This window comes from Anastrepha ludens, chromosome 6 (genome assembly GCF_028408465.1).
Source record: "Anastrepha ludens isolate Willacy chromosome 6, idAnaLude1.1, whole genome shotgun sequence".
In the NCBI taxonomy this organism is placed as follows: Eukaryota; Metazoa; Arthropoda; class Insecta; order Diptera; family Tephritidae; genus Anastrepha; species Anastrepha ludens.
The window spans coordinates 28,100,903-28,128,081 of record NC_071502.1 but is presented as its reverse complement, the minus strand read 5'-3'; the positions used below and the strand labels follow the sequence as shown (position 1 = coordinate 28,128,081).

At 34.4% G+C, this 27,179-nt stretch overlaps 2 protein-coding genes across 6 annotated transcripts in view; one reads left to right on the top strand and one right to left on the bottom strand.

Moving 5' to 3' along the window:
• The window catches only part of LOC128868008 (pyruvate dehydrogenase (acetyl-transferring) kinase, mitochondrial), a 72,283-nt gene extending 62,463 nt beyond the window's left edge, over positions 1 to 9,820 (top strand). Inside the window, exon 7 of the mRNA XM_054109703.1 lies at positions 8,827 to 9,820. Coding sequence (XP_053965678.1) covers positions 8,827 to 8,892 — 66 coding nt within the window. The 3' untranslated portion in view covers positions 8,893 to 9,820. The remainder of the gene's footprint in view (positions 1 to 8,826) is intronic.
• Positions 9,821 to 15,358: 5,538 nt separating this feature from the next.
• Positions 15,359 to 27,179, bottom strand: part of LOC128868541 (PTB domain-containing adapter protein ced-6) — a 44,361-nt gene continuing 32,540 nt past the window's right edge. For all 5 annotated transcript variants that reach the window (XM_054110748.1, XM_054110746.1, XM_054110749.1 and 2 more), the window contains exons 3-7: positions 23,694 to 24,142; positions 21,519 to 21,748; positions 20,971 to 21,438; positions 20,414 to 20,574; positions 15,359 to 16,825 (exon numbers count right to left, since the gene is read on the bottom strand). In XM_054110748.1, the coding sequence (XP_053966723.1) occupies positions 16,766 to 16,825; positions 20,414 to 20,574; positions 20,971 to 21,438; positions 21,519 to 21,748; positions 23,694 to 24,142 (1,368 nt within the window). In that variant the 3' untranslated portion in view covers positions 15,359 to 16,765. The remainder of the gene's footprint in view (positions 16,826 to 20,413; positions 20,575 to 20,970; positions 21,439 to 21,518; positions 21,749 to 23,693; positions 24,143 to 27,179) is intronic.

The window sequence follows — 27,179 nt, the reverse complement described above, 5'->3', positions numbered from 1 at the left end:
TCGAGTGTAACTTTGGCAGTGTGGCAAGTTGCACCGTCCTGTTGAAACCAAATGTCGTCCATGTCATCCTCTTCAATTTTTGGAAACAACTCGTTGAGCATGTCACGGTAACGCTCGCCATTTACTGTAACCGCGGCTCCTCGCTCATTTTCGAAAAAAAGTGGCCCGATGATGCCGCCAGACCAAAAACCGCTTCTCTACTGTAACGTGTGGACTTTCTGAGCCCCAAATCCGACAATTTTGCTTATTGACGTAGCCACCGATGTGAAAATCAGAAAAGAAGAAGAAAACTCACCTCTTTGGAAATAGGTTTTCAATATTTCCCAATTTTGTTCAAGCGTATAGCGTCTCATTTCGTAAATGTCAAACCTCTAAGTAAATTATGAACACATTTAACATGTCATTTGTGTTACCATTCTCACCCTGCTGAAAAATAAAATGAATTTTGGGGCGAATTTTCCTACTATTTTTGCTTCGAAATAATTATTTTTTCGAAAAATTTTCTTATTGTAAATTCACATAGAAAGTAATACCATAAAAAAGATGTGTGCAAAATTTCAGGGAGATCGGTCAATAACTTTTCGTGTTATCGGGTACGCGAATTCGAAAAATTCAATCTCTCCCAGCGCTCGAACGCAAAGAATAGAGTCGTCACGGTTGACGACCCATAATATAAGAAATACTTAAATTTCCGTTCTTAAATTTGTTTGACATATTCTTAAAGGATTATATTAACTGGTATCTGCCTTCTTAAAGTTTATCTTCTTGCTCTCAAACGCTCCGGAGCGCCCGGTCGCCCTTTGTTAATTGTTGAATAACTCGAAAAGTATTTTTCGGATTCACTTCAAATTTTCACACAATATTTTAAAGATATTACATCGGCTGTACAACTAATTAATTTCGTTTTTTTTGTGTTAAAAAAAACCATTTATTTAGGTATAAAAGTAAAAAAAAATATTTTATTTAAAATATTGTTCATCGGAAGCGGCAAGCCTTTCCCACCTTTCAGGCAATTTATGGATTCCATCCCAAGAAAACTTCTCAACTTTTACGACGAGAAAGCCATCAAGCCATTTTTTAATACCTTCATCATTGGTGAACCGCATTCCAGAAAGGTGATTCTGCATCGACAAAAATAAGTGGTAATCAGAAGGAGCTATGTCTGGGCTATAAGGCGGGTGAGGTAGAATTTCCCATCCGGCATTTTCCAAATAGTTTTTGACCGGTACTGCAACATGTGGCCCAGCATTGTCATGTGGGAAAATCAATTTCTCGTGTCTGGCCTTTTTCGGCTATTGCTTGCTTCAAACGTATCAATTGTTGCCTGTATAGCTCTCCCGTGATCGTCTGGTCCGGTTTTAACAGCTCATAGTATAGCACACCCTTCTGATCCCACCAAATACATAGCATTACCTTCAAACCATGAGTACTCGGCTTTGGTGACGAATTGGCTGGTTGGCCTGGCTTCACGTATGAATCGTAATGAATCCACTTTTCATCGCCAGTGACAATACGATGCAAAAACGATTTCTTTTTGTGGCGATGAAGCAGCATTTCAGACATGCACAATCGTCTCTCGGCTTCAATTCGTGTGGCACCCAATTTCCTTGTTTGTGAATGTATCCGGCTGCTTTTAAACGTTTATAAATGGCTGGATGAGTGACTTCCAATGTTTTTCCAAGTTCTTCTTGAGCTTGACCTGGATCTTGATGGAGTAATGCCTTCAATTCTTCGTCTTCAAACTCTTTTGATGGACCTGATCGCTCTTTGTCTTCTGTATCAAAATCACCACTTTTAAGTCGTGCAAACCACTGCTGGCTGAGCGTAGACGAGAGAGTAAACGATGTGCTTCTGTTGCACTTTTCTTTAAATTGAAGAACAAAAGCAAACCTCCCCGCAAATGCTGTTTTGTTGGAACGTAATTTGACATTTTGACTGTAATAAAAAAAAGTTGTGTGTTTACTAATATTGACATATCAAATTTACTTGATTTTTTGGCGTGCTTTAACATAGAATAGCTGTGACTGTCAAAATATTGACTACATAAATAGAAATGAGGTTAGTAACAAATACGAAATTAATTAGTTGTACACCCGATACTTTAAGAAAATTCAAAAAAAAAATTAAATTTTTTGAAAATTCTGACTACCCCTAACGCCTGAATAAAATAAACAAAAAAACAGCAAACGAATTTTTTTAGCGTGAAATGACAAGGAGCATAAACTTTAAACTGCTTGATCGCTACTTTACGCGAAGTCGATCACTACAGCCAACTACCGCGAAAATAATGGATTTCTTTTTCCCCAAACTAAAATTTTTTGGTTACGCATTTTCCGCTATTTGTTTTATATTTTATTTTATATTTCGTATTTGTTAAACTTTTGGTTGATAGCTGTGCGTGCACCCGCAAATATCGATTAATTCCCACAAGTTGATTCCTTAGTTTTCTCTCTCTCTCATCTCTATTACACCCTCGTCCAGTGTTCCCTTCACTGCTTTCATCGTTTATCCTTTTTATTAATTCAAATAATTCAAGTTTGAAAAAATTTTGCTCTTACTATTCACAAATTTGTTTTTTATATTATATATTTCAGAATTTTTCCAACCGTTGGCGTTATATTTATAGTCTCTTCACGTCCAAAAACAATTAGCGTATGTTTTTATCGAAAAAAACCAAAAAAGATAAAAATGCTTGACTCATTTGAATTGACTTTTATTTTTGGTAAAAGGTAGTGCAAAACATCCACACACTCATCCCATTTTAATGGCATGCTTTTTTAATTAAAGAAACGCTGACGAATTTTTTATTTGAACACCTGGTTAAAAGGTAATGAAAAACAAAAAATACTCGTATATGAAAATATCGAAATTTTGAACATTGCACAAATTTATTGTACAAGTAAAAAGTCTAAGAAATCCATTCATTGGTGTATTTGGAATTATCAGTCTGTGAATGCTCCGCTAGCGGGCGGTTGGGGGTCGGCTGTTGGCAATAGATGCGAGAAGTTAATATTAGATACAGTTGGGTGAAATATTAAACTTGCGAGTTGTAGCTCCTGAGGAATGCAAGGGTTACGCTCTTATTGTAGGGTAAGTTGATGTTAATTTATTTGGAGAGATGAAATGCATTTTGTTGCGTTTGAAAGAAGCGAAGGTCGCGCTTGCTGTTTTACAGCAGCGGGTCTACTGCCTGGGCAGACTCTTAAAACAAATTAGGAACACATTTTTTTTCTGTATTCAAAGTTTTGGCTGCTAAATAAGTATTTGGTATAAAACAAATGAATCGGAGTTTCATAGTTAGGTAGGTTAGTAGGTAGAAGTCGCGATTTAACTGCCTCGCCAAACCATTTTGTTTTAGGTGCAAACTCATTGATCTGGCTGAGAAAGATTCTGCGCAAGGTTTTTGGACTTTTGCACGTTGGCAACGGCGAGTATCGCAGGCAATGAAATAATGAGTTGTATCAGCTTCACGACGACATAGACATAGCGCAGCGTACAAAGATACATCGGTTCCCCTGACTAGGTTCTATCATCCGAATGGATGCAAACGCTCCGGCTCTGAAAGTATTCGATGCGGTACCCGTTGGTGGTAGCAGAGAAAGAGGAAAGTCTCCTCTGCTTTGGAAAGATCAGGTGGAGAAGGACTTGGGTTCATTTTGTACTTCCAATTGGCGCCGGTTAGCACGAGAAAGAAAGAAGACAGGCGCTCTTTGTTAAACTCGGCCAAAATTGCGTAAGCGGTTAACGCGCCAATTAAGAAGAAAAATAAGTTTAACAATTGTGGATTGTTTTATAAATTTCGTGCTTTGCTTCGGCGCACATATCGGTATTTTGATAATCTAGGCGGCCAAAAGTCAATTTTGTAAAATGCATTAATTGATTTTAATAATGAATAAAATAGAAAGATAACACAATAGAGTGTTCACTCCACCTCCTCTCGCGCTTTTTCGTCGCGTGCGCTACCGCTGTTTTGGCAGTCAAAAGTTCATTGCTTATCACACTACACATATCTCGCTCGGCGATCGGCAAGCAACAAATCTTCAAAAAAGTAAAGTCAACTTATTTAAAATTATATGTCTCGTTTTAATGATGGAAATTGAAGCTTCAGGTATGTTTTTTCCAAATTTAATAAATATTTTATAGATTTTGTTCATTAATAACGTAATTTATTGAATTCCGTACAAGGAGAAATAGTACATTTTTTACACATATTTTTTTTATTTGTTAAGCTGAAAGTTATACTTCCAAGTCCGTCCAAGCTTGAATTTTTTTTCAGATTGTGTACATATGCTTTGAGATGTTGAAAAAAGTAGAATTACCCGCATAAAACCGAAGATTAATTAATTGTGGAATTTCAAAAGTTTCATGGAACAGTTTTTTTTTAAAAGCGTTTTCTATACTTGTTACAATATTTTTTGGTTTGTTTAAGGGGTAACACCACTGTAGAAATTTCAAAAAATTGATTTTTTTTTATAAGCTTAAAAAATTCTTTGAACCTTTTAAAATACAGAACAAAAAGTTGTATACGTTACCGAAGTTTATTTCATAAATATTTTAAGCTTTTAACCAAGCCTTAGTGACTGCTACCTAACGACTTCTCCAAATTTCCAAACTTTAAACGCGTTTTTCTCAAAACACGTTTTCTGAAATTGGCACGCAGCATAACTCAAACAATTTTAAATATGTTTAATCAGGTTTTTCACTACGTCTGTATAATAACCTTCTTAAGAGAAGAGCGTAGGGGATTTTCGATAGATTAATTTAAACTAGGGGTGTGCGAATATTCGAAATTTCGAACTATTCGAAGCGAATCGAATCCTGAGTCGAATATCGAATAGTTCGAAATATTCGAATGGTTTGAACTATTCGAATAGTTCGAACTATTCGAATTATTCGAATGGTTAAAATAGTTCGAACTATTCGAATAATTCGAATAGTTTAAATAATTCAGATAATTCGAATATTTAACTGAGTGCATGCTTTTTTTTATTTTTTTAAACGATTTTTCTGAAGATTTCAGGTCTAATAAAAGCAAAATTAACATGGCTTAAAGTTTATTGTTTAATCTTCGGTTAGGATATCATTATTTGTATAGAATTAGTAGTTTTAAATAACTTGATACTCGATTCTTCTAATCATACGTATCGATCGACACATGAAATGATTTCTATCTTAGATGAATGGTTGGTTAATCAATAATCTCTTATGCATATTACAATTCTCCACTACAGTATTGTTCTTAAACCTGTTTTCTAATTTTAATGAGTGTACATTCAAGTTTATACTTGGAAGCTACATATATCTGCTTAGGAAAGGAAAAAATAATACTAAAGTTCATGAATAAAATACCATTAATTTCATATCAAAAAAATGCCGAATGCAATTGGCTTTTCCAAACATATAGTATTGTTTTACATGACAAGTGTATCTACGGCCACTATCAACGAACTATTTGGTGGTTGATGGCAACTATACTTGGAGTCCTAACTTTGTCCCGGACTCCAAGGACTAGAATTATCAAGTCTGTGAATAGTATCCACAGCTACTGATCATGTATTACTTTAGTGAATATGTGTGAAAATATATTTGTATAAAAAATTCAAAATGAAACAAACTATTTTCAAAAAAGTAAAAATGAAAAATATTTATTAATATCATACATATCTATTCCATATCTACTTCCTGTCCCAAATAAGCAAGTTAAGTATATTTAAATCTTTTTAATTATCAATTAAAGCAATGTATAAACGTATTCTTAGAAAGAAATTTTTAATTAGAAAAGTTTATTAGCTTATAATTATTTATATTGTTCAAAATGTTATTGATAAATGTTATATTCAACGATAATTAAATGATAGAAAATTTATTTTATTTTTATTATGTAGAATTACTATAATAGAATAACCTGTTTAGGATTTTATTTCTTCGGATAATTCAAATCGCTCGAATTATTCGAATATTTCAAACTATTCGGAAATTCCGAACTATTCGAATATTTCGAATTATTCGAGTATTTCGAACTATTCGAATATTTCGAATTATTCGAATATTTCGAACTATTCGATATTCGACTCGAATATCGAATCGAATGGGATTCGCACACCCCTAATTTAAACGATTGTTATAATTATTTAAGTGCCGTTTTTTTAGTCCAAAATAGAGTTTTTTCCTTCAAATGCTTGCTAATTCCACAAAAATAAATATTTTTTAAGTCCCCTACGTGTTTCTCTAACTATTCTTATCTAGATTAAGAAAAAAAATGTTTCTTTGTTCCAGATTAAAATTTGCACCCTCTGTGCTGCGTGCCGCGGAGCTCCTTCAAGAGAAACCACATTACAAAAATGTCTCCAATGCCGCCATTTTTTTAAATTTTTCGATCAAACTTTGTAGTTTTGTATTTTAGTATATAAGTAATAACCTCCCAAATCAGAGTGATTGTTTTCCCTTTCCTTCTATACAAAAATATTCTTTAAAAATCGTGTTTATTTTACGCGTGTACAGTGGTGTTACCCCTTAAGGTTCTTAAGGCGCTTCAGGGGTTCGAATTGTGACTCGAAAATACCTATTCGACCGCATGCAAGCTCAGAATTTACCAAATTTGGACGAAAAATTAAACTCTTTACAACAGGAGCTTTTGTCAAGTGAAAAATACTCTGACGAACAGATATCAGCTCTTAAGCACAATATTTCACATTTTAAATCAGAAATTAAGAAAAAGTGGCTACAAGTACATAAAAAGGAAGATGTTTTCCTATCAAAGTACAAGTCTTGGTTGGAAGGAGGTTTTGAAATAACTGTTGCAGCAATACCAAAACGATGTGGCCGTCCTCAGAAATATTTCAGTGACTCAGGTGAAAGATCTAAAAGACGTTAAGTTTACTCATTCCGGCCCAACCTAACGAATCTGATTCATCAGATAATGAAAATTTGTAATTTTTTCCTTTAATTTGTTTCATTTTGCTTTAGTTGTTATTGACGTAAGATTATTGATTGAATTAAATATTTTTTTTGGTTCAAATAATGTATTTTATTTGACACCTTCTGTGAAACTTGGCATTTGATAATAAATAATTAAAACATTAATAATGATGTCTATTTTATATAATTTAACCTATAAATACCCAAAAAAAACTCATTTTCTATTTATTCTAGTACAAAATGGTTGTACCTTTAAAGATACCACGGTCAGTTAAGGGTTAATAATATTGTATAATAGTTCAATAAGAAAAGTCCATTGTCTAAATGATGATGAATAATAGTATTTAAGACTATAAATAACGTTAAAATAGTTTTGGCCGCCTAGATTATCAAAATACCGGTATGTGCGGCGTGAAACGCTTCAGTCGCTAGTCTTCGCTTTAATTGCTTCTGACCCCTGGCAGAAATCGATAAACTTCTGCGACAATTCCACATTCGCTAACTATGGAACAAAAACACATTCGAATGAGATTTTCTCAGCAACATTTAGAGCGAAATCGAAAGGATAAAGAGGATTTTGTGCATCGATTTATCGCTATGGATAAGACTTGACACTGATCTCAAATTAAAGCAAGAGGCTAAATTGTCGTTCTAGAAACTATAATTAAAAAGTTTGAAATTTTGATTAACATTTTGTGAATATTTTTTTAATTTACTCCAAGTATGGAGATACCTATGTTGGTGTTTTTATTGGGTTGGATTTTTAAGTGGCAGGCCCCAGATGCAGCGCACAACCAGCTATGCTGGGATGCTTCCTTCTGCCTTCTCACGTTGGATCTCTCCCGAATGGGTGTTCGGAACCTACCCAGAGGATACTTGGGCTAATCCCGGAAGTTGTGGGCTGCTTGCACCATATATAGAAAAATCGTTCTGGCCACTCCCAAGTGAATGTCGATCAGTAATTTTCCGTGGACTTCTACATATGGAACCATCCTCATTGTAGGTATACCCCTCTCAACCTATAAACTGCGTGGTGCAAGTAGCATTGCCATTTCAGGTAACACGAGATGGGTTCATAGACTGACATGTAATGCTACAAAAAGAATTTGGACAAAATGGGACGCTAAACGTTCAAAGGCGCTACTTAATCGATCAAGGAAAAACGCCTCTATGTTAGTTGCTTTGATCACGGGCCACTGTCACATAGATCGACATGCTGAGAGATTGAATGTACCTCATTTTGACTATTGCAGAAGCTGCAAGAATGAGGAGGATGCAGAGTCTGTCAGACATCTTCCGCAGATTTTTTCTGAATTTTCACAAACATGTAATTTTTTCTACTTTTGTTTGTTTTGTATTGCGAAGGGAGCTAACGTCAGACATGTCAAAATCGCGAAAAATAAAGTCACTGTTTTTTAATGGCGCCGCCTTAGATACTCAATTCGTCTCGATACATACTGAGGTGCCTGTCTAACTCATAGGACGAAAAAGAGTGTCAAAAAAATAGGACGAAAAAGAGTGTTTTTACTTGTATTTCTGTGCAATGCTTTCAGCTTCTGGATGACTTGAAACGTATCCATTTTGTGCTCACCAAACCCAAGAGCGCGCCTAACCCAATATCCACCTGCCAGGAGATCGTTTTTCACTACCGCACCTAATCGCTCTTACATACTACCAAACATCATACCAGATTTAGCCAGAGGTGAACGGTTGAAACCGATGATTTTCTCAGAATATATAGTCAGGTTAGGTGGAATCGAAAATCTTATTAAATCAAATAGTTTCATCTTCATTTCCCATAGCTTGTCGAAAATACGTATGGTTCCTCACACTTGTACCAATGCTTTTCGCTTTACCAAATTTCTCAATCAATTATTTTATATACTTATAAATCCTATTAACTTGCAGAGCTCCGACATGAATGCACGACAGATGAACGCATCGGCACCAAAGCGCTACAATGGCGTGTTATAGGCCGATCCAAGGCGGCACGCTGTAGAACAGCAGCCAGAACAGACTGCAGCGGAAGCAGAACCAGCAAACATTTTAATATCACAAACTCAGGAGCCATTGGGTAATAATATCGATTGCGTAGAGAAATGAGGAGGAGAGAAAAATATTCGGCTTTTCGTACAAAAAGGGGTTATTCGAAAAAAAAAAATATGACGCGAGGTACGAAAACGTTCCACAATTTATGAACTTATAAACTATAAGTAGACAGATGTCAAGAGAGATCAGTATATCAATAAAGAAAATATGATCAATGGTTTTGTATAAGAAAACAATAAAAATTTTGCAACAAGTAGTAATAGAAATCTTACAAAAGAAAAAATCGAAACTTATATACTCGAACATACATAACCACATAAATTTTTGCAATAAGTAGTAACAGACAAATAAAAGCCAGAAAAAAACTATAGCACCTCAATATTTTCACCTCAATAGAATATATAGGATCAAGGACTAAGGATGATAGATATCCAGGTGTAGTATTGAGCTATGGTGGAAAAGAGAATTGTGAGGGAACTTTTGAGATTCGGCAGCCGAGTTCTGCACGATCATTTCACACGTACTCACACACTCCACACACTCATCCAATCAGTTGTTCAGACGGCAACGAAGTGCCATTGGTTGATTTTTTTCGTGTCGCACTAACACCAGCTAAATTTTATGAAACACAATCCAAGTGATGTCAGCCAACAAATTGATTCACTCAAGTTCGCTCAGAGCCGAATAACGGTCTGCTAAAAAGCACACCTCTAAAAATCTTTTCACGATGAGGAGGATAATATTAAAATTTATAGATCCAGTTGTACTCGGAGAAATACTTGCACTCTGAATCCATGAAGATGGCACAATAGATGTTCCAGGCCGCAGCGTTAAATCTGCTAATAATATTAGTAATAATAATTTTGTTATATATTTTTTATATTTTTATAAAAGTTTAGCTCATTGTCTAACGAAAACTGTGTAAATACCAGTTTCTAGCTCTAAGAGGTGAAGTCCAAAATAAACTAGACTGGCGTGATAAAAATGTTTTTGATGGCGTTGGAAGTTGCATCCCTAGCTGACTTGTGGTGAAGTCTTATTGGCATTCGGTTCGGTGGAAGCAAAGTTATTGCGTCTAAAGTGTCAATATGTTTGTGTCATCGGTACAAAAATTAGTTTTGAACAAAGAGCTAATATTAAAATTTGTTTTAAAACCGGTAAAACGTTGGCCGAAACATTTGAGTTGATGAACAAAGTTTATGGCGATGATTTTCTGGGTTGCCCATATTCGGCCCTGTTGCCCCATTGCCCTGTACGGCGTATTGTGCCCGTTTTGCAGGATTTTCCATAGTTTTAGCTAACCTTTCGGTTGGAATAGCAGCTATTTCCTCACGTATGTTTTTCTTGAGCTCTTCGGTGGTCTTGGGCTTATTAATATAAAAATTTGATTTTAAATATCCCCACAAGAAGAAATCAGGTGGCGTTAAATCGGGCGAACGCGGTGGCCAGTCAAAATCGCCATTTTTCGACATCAAACTACGAGGAAACAATTTCTTCAAAAATCGATTGTGGTGCGAGTTGTGTGTGGTGAAGCGTCGTCTTGTTGAAACCAGAACTGCCTCATACGCTTTCGACGTATTATTCTGTTTAAAATATTTGAAGCGTTCATAAAAATTTGTCGAATTTGTATAATGAATTTTATACAAAGCTTGAAATTTTGATCTATATAATATAATATTTGCTCTAGAATGAACTGCAGTTTTATATTATAAAAAGTATATACAAATTAAAAACCAAAAGGAAAGTGAGACAAAACTAATCAAAATATTGAGGTTCTATAGTTTTTTTGCGGGTTGTACTGATTCATACATTCATACATATAATTGAAGAAATATTATATCAGAAAAAAAAGGAAATTCTGTGAAGATAAATTTATTGAAGTAAGAAAATAAATTAAGAAATTGAGTGAGCAAGCATTAACAAGATTAATTCAACAAAGAAGAAATGAGAATAATGATTAAAATGAGCAACAAAGAAGAAATGAAAATAAAGGTTAAAAGCAAACGCAAAGTAACGACGAAAAATTTCATAAACTTTCGAAGCAATCGTGGGGAACTTTGATTTTACTTTGTATGTCTGTAATGAATTTTTAACACATCGTAGACTTCAATTGCATACATACGTACATACATACATACATATATGAGCAACAAATATTAGTATTATTAAGTAAGCAAAAACATTTTTAAAATACCCTTAATGTTGTTAGCATAAAAACATTCCCCACAAATACCTACTAAGCGCTTTTATCACACAGTCACTTGTATGCACATTTCTTTGTTGTATGTAGAGGTGTAGTTGTAAGAGAAAATGAGAAATTACTGCAAATGTTAAAGTTAACACTGCTTCTTAAGTACATACGAGTACATACATACATACACACTTACTTAAATGTGACACATTTCTAGATTAATTGAAGCTCTGTTAATTTTAGGTAAAATTCTTTTTTTATTTACGTAAGTTAGTGTTTCTCACGAGAGTAGGAAATTAAGGATAGTAAATAATCGACACAATAAAAATATTTAAATTCATTGGTATTCGAATAGGTACATTTTTAATTTATTCTCTCCTTTGCTTGATATCGTTGTGAACTGAGAAAGTAAATTGGACGAAGAACCGGTGTTATCAACGGAAGGACTAGCGTGGGTGGGTTGTTGAGATAAGGGATTGTTGGGCGAAACAGCGCAATTTTGTAGCCTTCTAACGGGATTTAGATAGATGTTAGTGCAGCTCCATAGATTTCTTGTGCAATAGGGTGGCCTCAATGGGCCCTTTGCGTCCACTGCGGCAACGCATTTGACTGACGTGACGTGTAAAACGTGCCGTGGTGAGACATTGAAAGCGTTGCCGCATATAAACAAAAAAGCAACAGGTTTTTGTTGGTTTTGAAATATAAAAGTTGGTTAAGTTTCAAGGGCGGTGTTGATTTTGAATAAAATACAATTTTTTTAAGAAATTATTATCATTTCTCTTTATTATTGGTATGGCTCAATTACGTATGGAACAAAATATCGGCCGCATGGCCGCCGCAGCCTCGGCGGCACACCTCCATCCGATGGTCCAAATTTGCGATTACGCTGAGCCATAATTGAGTTTCTGCGCCGTTAATGTGTCACGAATTATCTCATCCTTTAGCTCTTGAATTGTTGCTGGCTTATCACGTACACCTTTTCTTTCAAATAACCCCAAAGAAAGAAGTCCAACGGTGTCGTTGACGTTTAGGTGTGGTTCACATTCAACATCGCCCCTTGAAATTTAACCACCCTTTATATGTACAAAAAGAAAATAAAATAAACATCCAATCAACATCCAATGATTATTGCAGAAGCTGTCAGAAGAGGAAGAGGCAATCGAACTCCTTCCATGTGGGTGCATGGTTTGTTCCACAAGGCCTCTAACTGGGCTAGAATGACGGCAAAAATCCATTTTTTTAATTCTAACTGTATATAACCCCTTAATAAAGTGAAACTTTTTAATAGCTCCAAAAAAATCCCGTTGATTTCTGACAACTCTTGTTTTGCTGACGGTTTGGTTAGGCCAGCTGACTGCCCCAAAGAGGAGTTAGGGCAGCTTTTCACAAGATGCTGCAGTGCTTGCAAGTCGATGAGAGGAGGCAGCAACAATTCCTCAACATTTTTAGCATTTTTAGCTATTCTAAGGGCCGTTTTTCAACTAATCTCCAACACTGCAGACCACTTTGGTGGACTGTAAATGCATTTGCTTTCGTCCTCTCAAGCGCTTTTTGCACTCTCACATAACTCACTCACCATTTCACTCTAACCTAACTTAGTTGCAAACAAATTTTTCGCTAAATACCGGGGTCTTGTGATTTTTATTTCAATCTAAAAATAATCACCTTTTAAATGCGTTATTTGTATGTACAAGGTGGCGCAAAATTAGTCCCCCTTAGTCACTTTTTGTTTTTTTTTTTTGGTGGGTGAGGTAGGGTTCAAAATGCCTTCGCATTTACAGGGACCGTCGTCCTCTCCTTCTGGGGAGATACCCTTCCTAGAACTGCTTTCTACGTTTCTTAGTCATTAGTCACTTAATCACTTAGATATATTATTCTTGCAAATGGCGTTTACGTCAATGATAATTGACAACTGCAGCAGAGAAACGTTCATTGTAGATAGAAGCTTCTGGAATGAATCGGCAGGCTAAATGACAAATGCTAACAAAACGCGGCTAAAAAATGTTTATAATTCCAACACGACTGGGGAAAAGTTAACATACGAGAGTTAACATAACTGAGCGTAGGCAAAAGAATTAAATATGGCGAATTATATTATATTAGGAGCGCAACTATGTTCCCGCTGTTTGTCAATAGATGCCGCCAGCAGTGTGTGCTAGTCGATTCTAACATAACCTCAACGTCATAAACCAAGCTTAGACATATGGTAAACAAACTGCTTCGGCACATTAGTAATTTTGTTTTGGTATCATATACTTTTGGTTTTGAGAAAATGTCTGATTTTGTGCCGAATAATCGTCATTTGCGGGAAGTGTTGATTTTCCGCTTTCATTCGGAAAAAACGGCTGCTGAAGCGCATCGAGAGCTACAAACAGTTTATGGAGATGCTGCTTTAAGTGAAACAACGTGCCGAGATTGGTTTCGTCGCTTCAAAGTTGGTGATTTTAATGTTGACGACCGTCTGCGTGAAGGAAGCCCAAAAACCTTCGAAGACACTGAATTGGAGCCATTGGTCAATGAGGATCCGTGTCAAACGCAAGAAGAGCTTGCTTCAGTATTAGGAGTTACCCACCAATCCATTTCCAAGCGATTGCATGCTTTAGGAATGATTCAAAAACAAGGGACTTGGGTTCCTAATGAGTTAAAACCAAGGGATGTTGAACGTCGTATTTTCGCCTGTGAACAACTGCACCAGCGGCAAAAAAGGAAGGGGTTTCTTCATCGCATCGTGGCGGTTGATGAAAAATGGATTCGTTGCAGCAATCCAAAGAAAAGAAAGTCATGGGGACTGCCTGGCCATGCTTCTACGTCGTCGTCTCGGCCGAATATTCACGCTGCGAAGGATCTGCTCTGTACTTGGTGGGGCCAAATTGTTATTTATTATGAACTGTTAAAACCAGGCGAAACCATCATTGGGGATCGATATCGAGTTCAATTGATGCGATTGAGCCGAGCACTGCGCGCGAAGCGGCCGCAATACGCGGTGAGGCATGAAAAAGGGATTCTACAGCATGACAACACTCGGGCTCACATTGCCAAACCCGTTAAAACCTACCTGGAAGGACTGAAATGGGGAATCCCAAATCACCCACCATATTCTCCAGATATTGCGCCGTCCGATTATCACCAGTTCCGATCGATGGCAGTTCCATGGATATGAAGACATCAAAAAATGACTTGATCCGTGGATAACCTCAAAAAATGAACAGTTTTACAGCGACGGTATATGACACCTACCAGAAAGATGGGAAAAAGTAGTAGTCAGCGATGGGCAATACTTTCAATGATTCACTTGCAACCATTTTTTCAGAATAAAGTTGTATTTTCATCAAAAAAACAGCGAGAACTTAGTTGCGCCCTAATATAATATTTAATCAAGGATGATAGATACCAGGTTTGCTCGTTAGGTACGGTGAAAAAAAACGTTTGAGGGGAACTTTGGATTCTACGTCATTAGTTTTGTGTTTCACTAAGTTAAAGCTAAATTTTGTGACATATATGTCAAATTAGCTCAGAGCCGAATAACGGTCTGCTAGGTAGGACACCTCTAAAAATATTTTCACCATGGTATTATATATATTTAATGAACAATTTCTGAGGTGAATTTCGCAGACAGGTTTTGTTGCTCTCCAAAGTGAGGAACGGGTCAGGCCTGAAACTTCTCTATACATCAATGTTCTTTAGCTGCAGTATAAAAACGGACAATTGTTGGAGCGCGGAAATATAAAAACAAAGATTTTCATCACTCAACATCATTTCTTTTTTATTTAGTGAAAAAAAGAGTGATTAATTTTGCGCCACCTTGTGTTTAGGCACCAGCTCGAATGTATAAGTGTTTAGAGAACCAAATTTTGTTTTATAAAAAATTTGCGTAAAAACAGTCATAATATTTATAACTTCCCTTAAGGAAACCCTATCGATCGATGAATTGTGAATTTGTTATGAGTTTTCATAAGCAAAAAATTATCGAAGCCATTAATGTAAATAGGTTTTTATGTGCCTTTGCTTTTATGTATTGTTTATGCTAATTTATTATATTAAATAAGAATTTGCGATTTGATTGTAAACAAATTACTTAAATTTCTTATGTTTGCACAATTGAAATGAAATGTAAGAAAACGAGTATAGCAAAAAGCAAAAAAATGAAACCTAAAAAACGCATTTCCAAACTGAAAATGAAATAAAATATGAATATAAAAATATTTTACAAATTTTTTTCTTTATTTATTCTTCGCTAGCAAATAACGTACAATATACAAAATTACAATAATAATAATAATCACCAACTTCTGCATCATTATCAACATCTTAATCGATCATCTTCGGAAACATACAGGCATCCTCGATTTCATACGCTTTTAACATAACAATGCGAATTACATAATTATTTGTTTACTGTAGGTGTGTGTATGTGTGTGTGTTTTGCTCTCTTTTCTAACATTATTCATTTAGACAAATCATCAAATTTGCAGCAGTATTGTTTTTTGTTGTTTTTTTTTCTTTAATTATATTACATAACGTAAAAATATTTGTAATAATAGCGATCATTACCATAATAATAATAACTTTAACTTGTTTTTTTTTTAATATAAATTATATGCATGTATTTAGTTATGCGTGTATGCATAAGTGAGTGTAAGGGGGAAGAGAAAGTAGTAGATACATACATACATATACACTTTTATAAGGAGGAAGGAGTGTGCTTTACTATCACTTTACTCAAACAACATAATTATATGTAACTTTTAACTGCACATCGACATCATCTACAGCATCATCATCATCATTGTAATCATCATCATCATCATCATCGATGCCCTTATTATAATTAACGACTTTAATTGCGGCTACAAAAAATCAATAATCAGTATTTCATAATTATCATAATAATATAGTAATAATAATTCAAAAGATTACACATACACATATATAGTATTTATGTTCATGTTAAAAAAACGTAATAAATAAAATAATACATATCATATAATTTTCATAGATTTATATTTAGTTACATACATATATGCATAATTGGGTTATAATTAGCTGAACTGCAGCGGATGAGGGGCAAATACCATACATTTGTTATTGCAACTGTTAAACTTACTACAACATACTCTCGCATGTACGTCATGCGATTACAGAAACAATATTAACATAAAGAGAGTGTAAGGAGTACAGCATTTTAACGGAAGTACGAACTGAGTGTAACATTTTTTTCTTCTTCTCCCAATGGAATGTGGCTATACATATTTATATGCTCTATGTGTGTGTGTGTGTGTGATGTTACAAAGGGGATTTTACATATGCATTTGGTAATGCCATGCATGTATGTATGTATATTTACACATACATATATAAGTAAACGTATACAAATATTCGATGCAAACATATTACAGTTTTATGAAACGTTGTTTGTTTTTTGTTTTCAATTTTTCTTTTGATAGCTTTCACATTCATTGAAAATTCGTGCCCAAGTAAGCGTTGTAGAGATTCACAGCTGAAGATGTTCTTGTAGTAGTAGTAGTAGTAGTTGGTATGAAGTTGAAAGCGTTCAGGCCAATATTAAGAGGAGTCAGCACTGCAGCGGGAAGTTTCCGGTGTGCCGTCCTACTTTCGCAGTGGATCCAAACTTTCTAACGTAAAGTCGTCTACGGTCAGCATCTTACTCTGTAAAAATATGAAAAGTATTTGGTTAAAGAAAGTTTTTTCTACTATATTTTTCTGGTTTAAGGTAATGAACAATATGGGCCAGTTTTCTATGTTCAAATGAGAGCAAATTGCGTTTCTTGACTACAGCACAGTTACTTAATGACAAATTTTGAGAATTTATTTGTTTCTTGTACGATTTTAATAAGTTTATTTAAATAAAATTAAATGAACTAAAATAAAATGAAAGGAAATAATTTTTTTTTTATTTTTTTTAATTTTTTCCTTGTTTTTTCAAAGGAAATACATTTTTTTTAAATTTAAATATTTATATAATTATTTATATAATAAAAATCTAGAACAGAAGAAAAAAAGTTAAATGAAATAAAATAAATAAAAAAAGAAGTTGAATTAAAATAAATTGAAATCAACTAAGTTAAAATAGAACAGAATAAAATAAATAAAACACTATAAAATAAAATGGAACAAAATAAAATAAAAAACAAAATAATTTGTTGGTGGCATTGTAAATTTAGTATTGTAAAAAGGAAAAAATATATTATTAAATCCATGCGACTTTTAACTAAAACTAATTTAATTTCTAAATATCAAAAAAAAAAAAAATGTAGAAAAATTGTGGCTAAAAAGTTTAAAATTTCAATGAAAATTTGCTGATATTTTCATAATTTTTATATAAAAAATAAATACAATAAAAAAAAAATAAAATAAAATAAAAAATAAATACATTAAAAAATAAATGAAACATTTTTTGTTTTGTTGGTGGTGTTGTACATTTTTGCCAGATAAAAAAAATGTTGGCCCATTCCTTATATGGAAGAAAATGCATAATAATAATAAAAAATATCAATTTTAACTAAAACTAGCCTACTAAAAATTAGAAAAATTCTGACTTAAAAGTTGGAAATTTTGATGAAAATTGCATGATGTTTTTTTAATTTTTATAAAAACATTTTTATAAAAAAAAATTATTAATTTTTAATAAAAAAAATTGTCAATAAACCCACACGAGTTGAACTTAAACTAACTTAGAAAACTGCATACCCGGAATTTTTCTCAAAAAAAAAAATGTAGGAAATTCTAATTTTTAGAGAAAATTTCAATTTTTTTTTAAACTTTTATAAAGAAATACATTTTTATAAGAAAAAGAAAAAAATATTTTTATTAAAACTAACTTAGAAAGCTGCATACCCAAAATTTTTCTAAAAAAAAATTAGAAAAATTCTGTGTTAAAAGTTTGAAATTTTGATGATGTTTTTTTAATTTTTATAAAGAAATACATTTTTATAAAAAAAAAATAATAAATTTTTATTAAAACTAACTTAGAAAACTGCATACCCACAATTTTTCTAAATATTTTTTTACAAAAATTTTTATTCTATATTACCAAAATTGTAAAAAATTTCTGACTGAAAATTTTGAAATTTTAATTGTTATGATGATGTTTATTTAATTATTATAAAGAAATATATTTTTATAAAAAAATTAGTAAATTTTTAGTAAAAATAATAAGTAAATCAATGCGATTTTTAACTTAAACTAACTTAGAAATTGCATGCCCAGAATTTTTCTAAAAAAAAAATAGAAAAATTCTGACTGAAACTTTGATGCAAATTTGCTGATGGTTTTTTTTTAATTTTTATACCTATAGAAATATACTTTTATAAAAAAAAAATTTATTTTTACTAAATGAGAATTAGCAATAAATCCACACGAATTAAAAAAATTTTATTGTTTTAGAAAATTTGATTTTTTTTTTAATTTTTATAAAGGAAAACATTTTTATAAAAAAAACTAATTTTTATTAAAACTAACTTAGAAAACTGCGTACTCCGAATTTTTCTTTCAAAAAAAAAGGCAAAAAATTAGAAAAATTCTGACATAAAAGTTTGAAACTTTGATGAAAATTTCATTATGTTTATTTTTATTTTTATAAAGAAATACACTTTTATAAAAACGTAATTGATTTTTATTAAAACTAACTAAGAAAATTGCTTTTAATTTTTTTCTTTAAAAAATTTAATTTTTTCTTCAAAAAATATGTAAAAACTTCTAGCTAAAATTTTAAAATTTTGATAAAAACTAAATTTTTTTTTTTAATTTTTATGAAGAAATATATTTTTATAAAAAAATTAGTTAATTTTTATTATACCTAATAAACGAAAATATCAATAAATCCATGCGATTTTTAACTGAAACTAACTTAGAAAACTGCATACCCAGAATTTGTTTAAAAAATTATAATATAATTAGAAAAATTCTGATTTCAAAGTTAAAAATTTTGATGAAAATTTGCTGATTTTTTTTAATTTTTATAAAGAAATACATTTTTATAAAATAATTACTAATTTTTATTAAGACTAACTAACACAACTGCATACCCAGAATTTTTTAAATTTTTTTTCTACAAAAGATATATACAAAATTTTTGACTTCAAAGTTTGAAATTTTGATGAAACTTTAATGATGTTTTTTGAATTTTTATGAAGGAATACATTTTTATAAAAAAAATAAATTAATTTTTATTAAAAAAAAATGAAAAAATTATCAATAAATCCATTCGATTTTTAACTTAAACTAACTTAGAAAAATTTTTCTCAAAAAAAAAAACACAAAAAAAATTAGAAAAGTTCTGACTAAAACTTTGAAAAATTTGCTGATGTTTTTATTAATTTTTATAAAGAAGTACACTTTGATAAAAAATAATTAATTTTTACTAAAAAGAATTATCAATAAATTCGCTAGAATTTAGAAAATTCTATTTTTTTGGAAATTTTTAATTTTTATAAAAAAAATTAATTTTTATTAAAACTAACTTGGAAACTGCCTACGCAGAATTTTTCTAAAAAAAACAAAAAAGAAAAATTCTGACTTAAAAGTTTGAAACTTTGCTGATGTGTTTTTAATTTTTATAAAGAAAATAATTAATTTTTATTAAAAAAAAAAATGAAAAAATTATCAATAAATCCATGCGATTTTTAACTTCAACTATCTTAGAAAACTGCGTGCCCAGAATATTTCTCAAAAAAAGAATTCGAAAAATTCTGACTTAAAAGTTGTGAAACTTTGATTGAAACTTGATGATGATTTTTTTAATTTTTATATAAAACTCCATTTTTATAAAAAAATTAATTTATTTTTAATAAAAAAAATTGAAAATAAAAAAACTATCATTAAACTCATGCGATTACTAAATAAAACTAAGTAAAAAAACTGCATCACATAATTTTTCTAAATAAGAAAATTTTGTTTCTAAAAAAAATTGCAAACATTTTGAGTTGAAAGTTAAAAATTTTGATGAAAATTTGCTGATGTCCTTTTAGTTTTTATAAATAAATACATTTTTATAAACAAAATAGTCAATTTTTATAAAAACAGTAAAAAATAAAAAAATAATAAAAAAAAAATAAATAATAAAATTAATAAAATAAAAAATACATAAAGTAAGAAACAAGTAAATAGTCAACACTTTGTCATATGTTGCGTTGCTATTATTGTGAGCACAGGTGTATACACATAAATTAACTCAAAATTGAAGCTGCGGCATGCGAGCAGTAGCAGCCGCATCATCATATCACAATTAACGCTCACCTTGAAAATACTGGGCCCATTATTTATTTCGAATGGATCTGAGCCGAATAAATCCGTATTGCCGTTGGTCATGGCTATGTTATTATTGTTGTTGCTGCTTGTGATGCTGTTCGTGACCGATGTACTGCGCCTAGGTGCGGCCACTTTGGGTGGAGGTGCCACTATCGATTAAATCAAGATTAAATAGCATTAAAAGATAACAGACAAAAAGACGTTAGCGAAATAAACAAAGGGGGCAAAGAGAAAAAAATCACAAAAAAAAAAATACAAAAACAAATAACAACATACTACAATTTGGCAGCAAATGAATGTGGCGGAATACAAGCATACATTCATAAGTATGCACAAATAAAGGAAATACTCGTGCATGATAAAAAATGTGAACAGGGAATTCAAGCAAAAAGGCAATGATTTTGCAAAAATATTTTAATGGCAAATTAAATTTAAATGCGCCGAAATTGTAGTGCATGTGCTTACACATGTGTTGGTATGTGTGTATGTAATGTATGTGCGCATGTATGTATCTATAAACAAAAGTATATTTCGGAGGCACTTACATAATGGTGGCGTCAGATTCAAATCATTTGTAAAATTATTGTTGCTTAATTGGTTGCTGTTGCTGCTGACGCTGCTCAGATTCAAGCTGATGCCATTGTGATTATTGTTAATCGATTTAATGTCGTTGTTGTTGTTAACACTATTATTGTTTATATTATTATTCTGGTTGGTGAACAATTGCTGGCCATACGTTTTGGATGGCTCAAAGCCGAACAGATCGTTGCTGATGTTCTTGCCACTGCTGGTACTGCCGCCATCGACGCACTCATCGGCACGCGGATCAAAATCACTATCCGAATCGGAGTTGAGTAGCAACTCTTCCATTTTTTGGCTATTCGATTTGTGTGTAATTTGGCTTGGTATGTTGTTGCGTGGCGGCACAATTGGCACAAAGGATGACGACGAGCCCGATGACGATTTCATCGAATGCGTCGAATTGGTGTCGATCAGCAGTTTGTCTTCAAGCACTAAAATAGGAAAATCGTATGAGTTTATACACATTTTTTTATCATTTATAAGTATGCAATAAGCTCGAGCCTGCACTTACTGTTTGCTTTGGTGGCGTTGCCGTTGGTTAGAACGCCATTTTCAGCGGCAGGCAACTCGAGTATATCTTTGATGCCCATTTTGAAGAGCATTGAATCCAACTCGGATTTTGGCAGTTTTAACGATAACTCACGCAGTCGACTCTTATAGATGGCGAGCGCTTTTTCCAATTCGGTATTCTGTTGCTGCGCTTTGCCCAGATCCGTCTTTTCAACGCTGTTTATGTATTTTCTGTATAAAAAAAAATTAAAGATATAAAATAGAAAGTAAAAGAAAAAATGTTAATTCATTAAAATTCAAGGTGCATTCATTAAAGGTGGTGGCACTAGACCAACAAGAATGCCAAAGCGAAATATTGGGAAACTAGAAAACAAGTAAAGAATTCGCCTTGTTTCATTCTGAGCTGACAGCCACATGAACACGGCGAAAGAGAAAAAAGAGCAGCTGATTTACCAACACCGCCTTTAATAGTTTCGCCTTGATTAAAATCGAATCAAGAACAACAAAAATCTGTGAGTACCATTTTTAATTTCCTCTGTTTCCTAACTTCATTGCGCAAATTTATTATTATCGGGACACAGTGCACTGCATCCTCGGATGTGGTATACTCTGCTTCACCGTGAGTCTATAATTGGTGGCTTTAGAGGCATTAAAGCCTCTTCTCAGACGTTGTCTTCCTTATAACTAACAAATTTAGCGCCACCCCTGCTAATTGTGCGAGTTTTCGTCTTGCGTGAGTTGCACATTCGCAGAAGCGTCTGATTATTCAGTTCGCAAAAGCGGCAGAATGTCTGTTTTTACTAATCCTAATTTCTTGAAAAGATATCGAAGACTACGTTGTCTTGTATAGCATCGCGTCCAGCACTAAGAGCCCTTGCTAATCCACGCTGTTCTTCGAAATTTGTCGGTGAACGTGAGACAAAACTAAAAAGTGTTACAAGACACAACAAAGTTTGTCTTATTTGGAAGCCTGGACATTTTGCTATTGCAGGGAACAAGAGTTGGCTGACAAACAAACCGGCTAATGAAGGCTTTGCAAGCACACCACTAGACCCTGAACTCTTTGTAGGTGTTAATTTCCCATCAATTCAACTATAGGTTAGAAGACGTCGGTCTGAGTTGATCTCCTGCAGAGTAGCCAAGTGCTTTGTGAGAGAGCCAAACAGGAAAGTAGTCTGAGTTGGACTCCTGCAGAGCACCAAACAGGAAATTAGTGACCTTTCCCTTAAAACTTAGTAGGAAGATCCTGAGAGTACTGGTGGGTGTAGGTACAGGGCACAACGCCTGTGCTCAGCAGACAGCACCATTGACGACCCAATAGTCATATCCTGTCTTGAGAATGAGGACACTGGAGAGCATTTTCTCTGTAGCTGTTCGACGTTTTCTAGAATCAGACTTAGCCTGTTGGAGTGCGATGTACTGAGTATGTGTAAGGGTCATACACTTTCTCTTCCAGATCTCTTAAGATTCATCAATGAATCCAAAAAATTTGCGGAACTCAAAATTTGTGAACTTAAAAAAATTGTTCCGTCTTACCATTCATGCTGTATCTAACCAGCCTCTCTATTCTTTCTACTGTAATCTATACGGGTGGAGTACAATGGTCTTCCTGACTGAGAGCTTGGACTTTTTCAACCTTCCACAAATCTAATCTAGTCTAACCTAATCCAGTGGAGGTTCGTAAGTCCTCAGTATCCACGTTTAGGAGCCTGCTTGATGTTCTGTAGACAAACTGTTTTTCCACCCTCTGTTCTGGACTCTCCATTCATTGAATTCTGTGTGCTCCGAGTTCTTTATAACTCGTTAAACCCACAAAAGGGTTTAGGGATTTCGATTAGACGGTCTATTTTTGCTAGACAGTTCACTTCCTCATTGCCGTCATAAAATTCATGCCCTGGTAGCCATCCCAGCAAGACTGTGTTCTGTGTTTCTAGGGCAACAGATACCAGAAAATTACTGAGCATAGCAATTTGATAACAAAACTCAGACTGCCATGCCACAGATCATGCCTTGGCGACAAGCATGAAGAAAGTATAGAAATTATTTTGGTATAAGTTTAAGAAACAGCATCAAGCACAAAACGGGCTGCGGTGGGACTAATTGGTGTGCTAGAGACTAGTCGTTTGTGCCAGGAAAACTAAAATGATATTTGTTTCATTAAATCCAAGAAACTCACTTGTAGGCTAAATCGAATGCTTGTCCAATGGTCAATGTAATGTCCGACGCCAACTTATTCGATATGAAGACGAAGCACTCATGTGTCTCCTCTGTGTTACTGCCACCGGTGCTGTTGCTGCCATTCGAGGTACTCACTCCATTGCTGGTGCCGTTAATGCCGCCATCCAGTGGCTTAACTGATTTCGCAATAAAACTGAAGAATTTCTTCACACCCTTCTCATCGGCACAATAGGAAATGTTGTGCAGCGGGAATTGATGAAGAATTTTTTGTGTGCGCGGCTCCTGTACGGCAACACCATCCACACTGATGGTAATCTCCACTTTTTTACATTTTTCCTGAGTACCTGTTTCGGCCTTCTTCATCTCCTGCGCAAATTGCAACTTTCGTATGGCATCTTTGACCACTTCAATGCCTTTTGCCTGCTCCACGGGCAAATTACCAAAGAACTGAAAATAAATCAATTTGATTAATATGCATTTCGAGCCATCATGAAGAGATTATTTGAAGATAGACATGCATACATACAGCTTCTTACAACTATTTAAGGACAACAATAAAAAACCTATATTTACAATAAAGCGAATATTTTGAAATTTTACAAAGCGTAAAATTAATAATTTTTTCTTCTAAAAGAATGAGGAGGAGGAAGAGTCTGTCGGACATCTTCTCTGTTACTGACCCGCGTGTCATGCCACTAGATTACTTTGGCTCATCGGTTTTGAATGATACTGATGACCTTAGGGATATAAGTAACAGCCAGATTAATGGGTTTGCACTTAAAACAAAATGGTTTAACGAGGACTAGCAGATCAACTGCTACTGTGGTACCACATTGGATCAGCAACGGTCTAAGTGAGTTGGTTTCGAGATGGTTTAGAGACTGACTGCCACTTCTCACTACCTATCTACCTATGTTTCATAAAACCTCTTTACAAAATTATGACGTCACACTCTTAATTTTTATACCAAATATCACATTATGGCACATTTATCCGCTCTTTCGTTTTCCTGCACTCCAGAGTGGCCGGGGACGCAACAAAGTGTGGTGTTGTGTTGTTGGATAAGCGAGAGGGATCTCCAGCATTCTCTAACCCATTTTGAGCTGATGCGCATTAGGGTCAGTGCTTTGATCGCTGCTTGAATATCAACAAAAATTGTAAGGTTTGCCGGAGGTAAGTCCATTAGTCTTATCGTTTTTGCTTCTTTGTCTACAGCGTAGATCTCAGCTTAGAAGCCGTTACACCGGTTTGGGAGTCTAAAGAAGCAATTTAAGGATTATTGTTTTGAGTGCACTACCGATCCAGTGCCAATGTCCATCTGTGAACCGTCAGTATAAATCTTATTTGACTCTGGCCAGCCAATCCGTTCTGTCGGTTTTTTCAGATCTATCTTGGGAACCAGATAGTCTGTTTTCGACGCGCCTTGCAAGTGTTCTACAGATAGTAGCACTGATGCATGACCGTGCGTGTTTTCGTTTGGTATGTTTGCTGCTTCGATCCTGGAAGCATGTGGGTGGAATATGTAGGATCACTTCCGGCGCCGCCTAAAGTGTCGATCGGTGCGCAACTGTTATTCCTACACAAGCTAATCGTTGGACCTTTATCAGATTCTTTAGGTAGGATTGTTTCTGCACCGTCTTCCACCACACGAAAGCTCCAAAAGTCTGATGAGCGTAATTACGTAAAATTTTATTAACACAGACTCCGGCATTCGAAGAAGTGTAACCAACTTCAGACCTCTTGGCAATGACAGTTGTTTACAAGCACGCGGAAGCATTTTGCCGAGAGTACACGCGAAAAAAAGAGTAATGGATTTTAAACGTAATGTCGTGATTGCATTATATTTGGCTGAAATATCAGAACCAGCGATTATTTGTGAGCTCGCGCTCACCTTAAAGGAAATAAAGTTTTCATCTATCGCACCATTTGTCGTTACAATGATACTGGTAGCATAGCGAAACAGCATGGAGGTGGTCATCAAAAGACTGCAACGACACGTGAAATGGTTCAAAAAGTGAAAAAGCGACTTGAGCGAAATCCCCGACGAAGTGCCAATCAAATGGCGAAAGAACTGAAAACATCTGACCGTAGCATCCGCCGCATAGTGAAAAATTATATCAAAGTCAAGCCTTACAAGATCCAAAAGGCGCATGATGTCACACCAAAGCAGCAACAAGTCAGACTTGAGAAAGTGAAGGAGTTGCTTCGCTTGGCCGATGGCGGTCAATTTCTGAACATTGTTTTTTCTGACGAGGATATTTTCCAAATTAAGCAACTCGTAAACTCCCAAAACGATAGGCTTTATTTGACCGACCGTTCATACGAGAAAGTGAACGCCACCCGCCACAGGTAATAGTTTGGGTCGCTGTAACCACAGATGGGCGCTCTCTAATCGTTTTCATCGAGCCTGGCGTCAAGGTAAATGCGAAATATTATCGGTAAAGTATTCTCGAGGTTGCCCTGAAGCCGTGGGCTGACAAGCATTTTGGTGGCAGGCCATAGACGTTTCAACAGGGCTCGGCACCGTCTCAAAAAGCTCAAGTGAACCAAGAATGGCTAAAAAACAATGTTCCGAACTTCATAATGTCCACACAGTGGCTCTCAAATTCACCAGACGCGAATTCAATGGATTATTCTCTTCGGGCCATTTTGGAGAGCAAAGTCCGAACTAAAAGATTCACCAGTCTCGAGACGCTGAAAAAGCCATTGTCCGCGAGTGGGCCAAAATATCTGAAAGCCACATTCGGGCAGCTTGCGATTCGTTTCTGGACAAAAGTAAACTGAATCTTAATTTGGTTTAAATTTTTACACAGTTTTTTTTCTTTGAATTGAATAAAAGTAATTTTCGAAACTAAATTTATTTATTATTTTACCTTAAAAAATTGAAGGCGCTGCTATTTCAAGGTTGCACTTAAAACGTACGACGTCAATAAGCCAGATTTATTATCACAGCTGAAATCCTTTAATCCTTCGTAGATGTTTGGCCTCGGTAGTCTAGCGCAAGTGCACTAGTCTGCAATCCCAGAGGCTGTGGGTTCAAGTCCCACGTAAAACACGGTCCTCAAACTTTTCCAAATTTACCGACTTTCCCTGATTCTCAAAAAAAAAAAAAAAAATTCCTCCAATTCCATTCCTCAACCACAAAACTTATCTTTTCCATTCTTTCTCCCGCACAATAGTCAGCGCATTATTTGCACTGTGGCTGCTGAAACAAGCAAATAAAAAAAAAACAGTTACACATTGAATCAGTGGCGGCAGTAAGAGGAAGCGGGCAACCGTGGTAATACCGCAGACACACCAAATTTAGCGAAGTCCTCAACCATCTATGCGATCCTTCTGGCAGAAAAATGTGAACCACAGATGGCGCTCCAAGCAGTAAGAAGGCGTTGTTCCTAAGCAACGACAGGTGGGAATTCCCACTACTTAGGACGAGGCCCTATGCTCGTGAGAGGAATGAACAAGGAAAAAAACAATTTTTGGTATT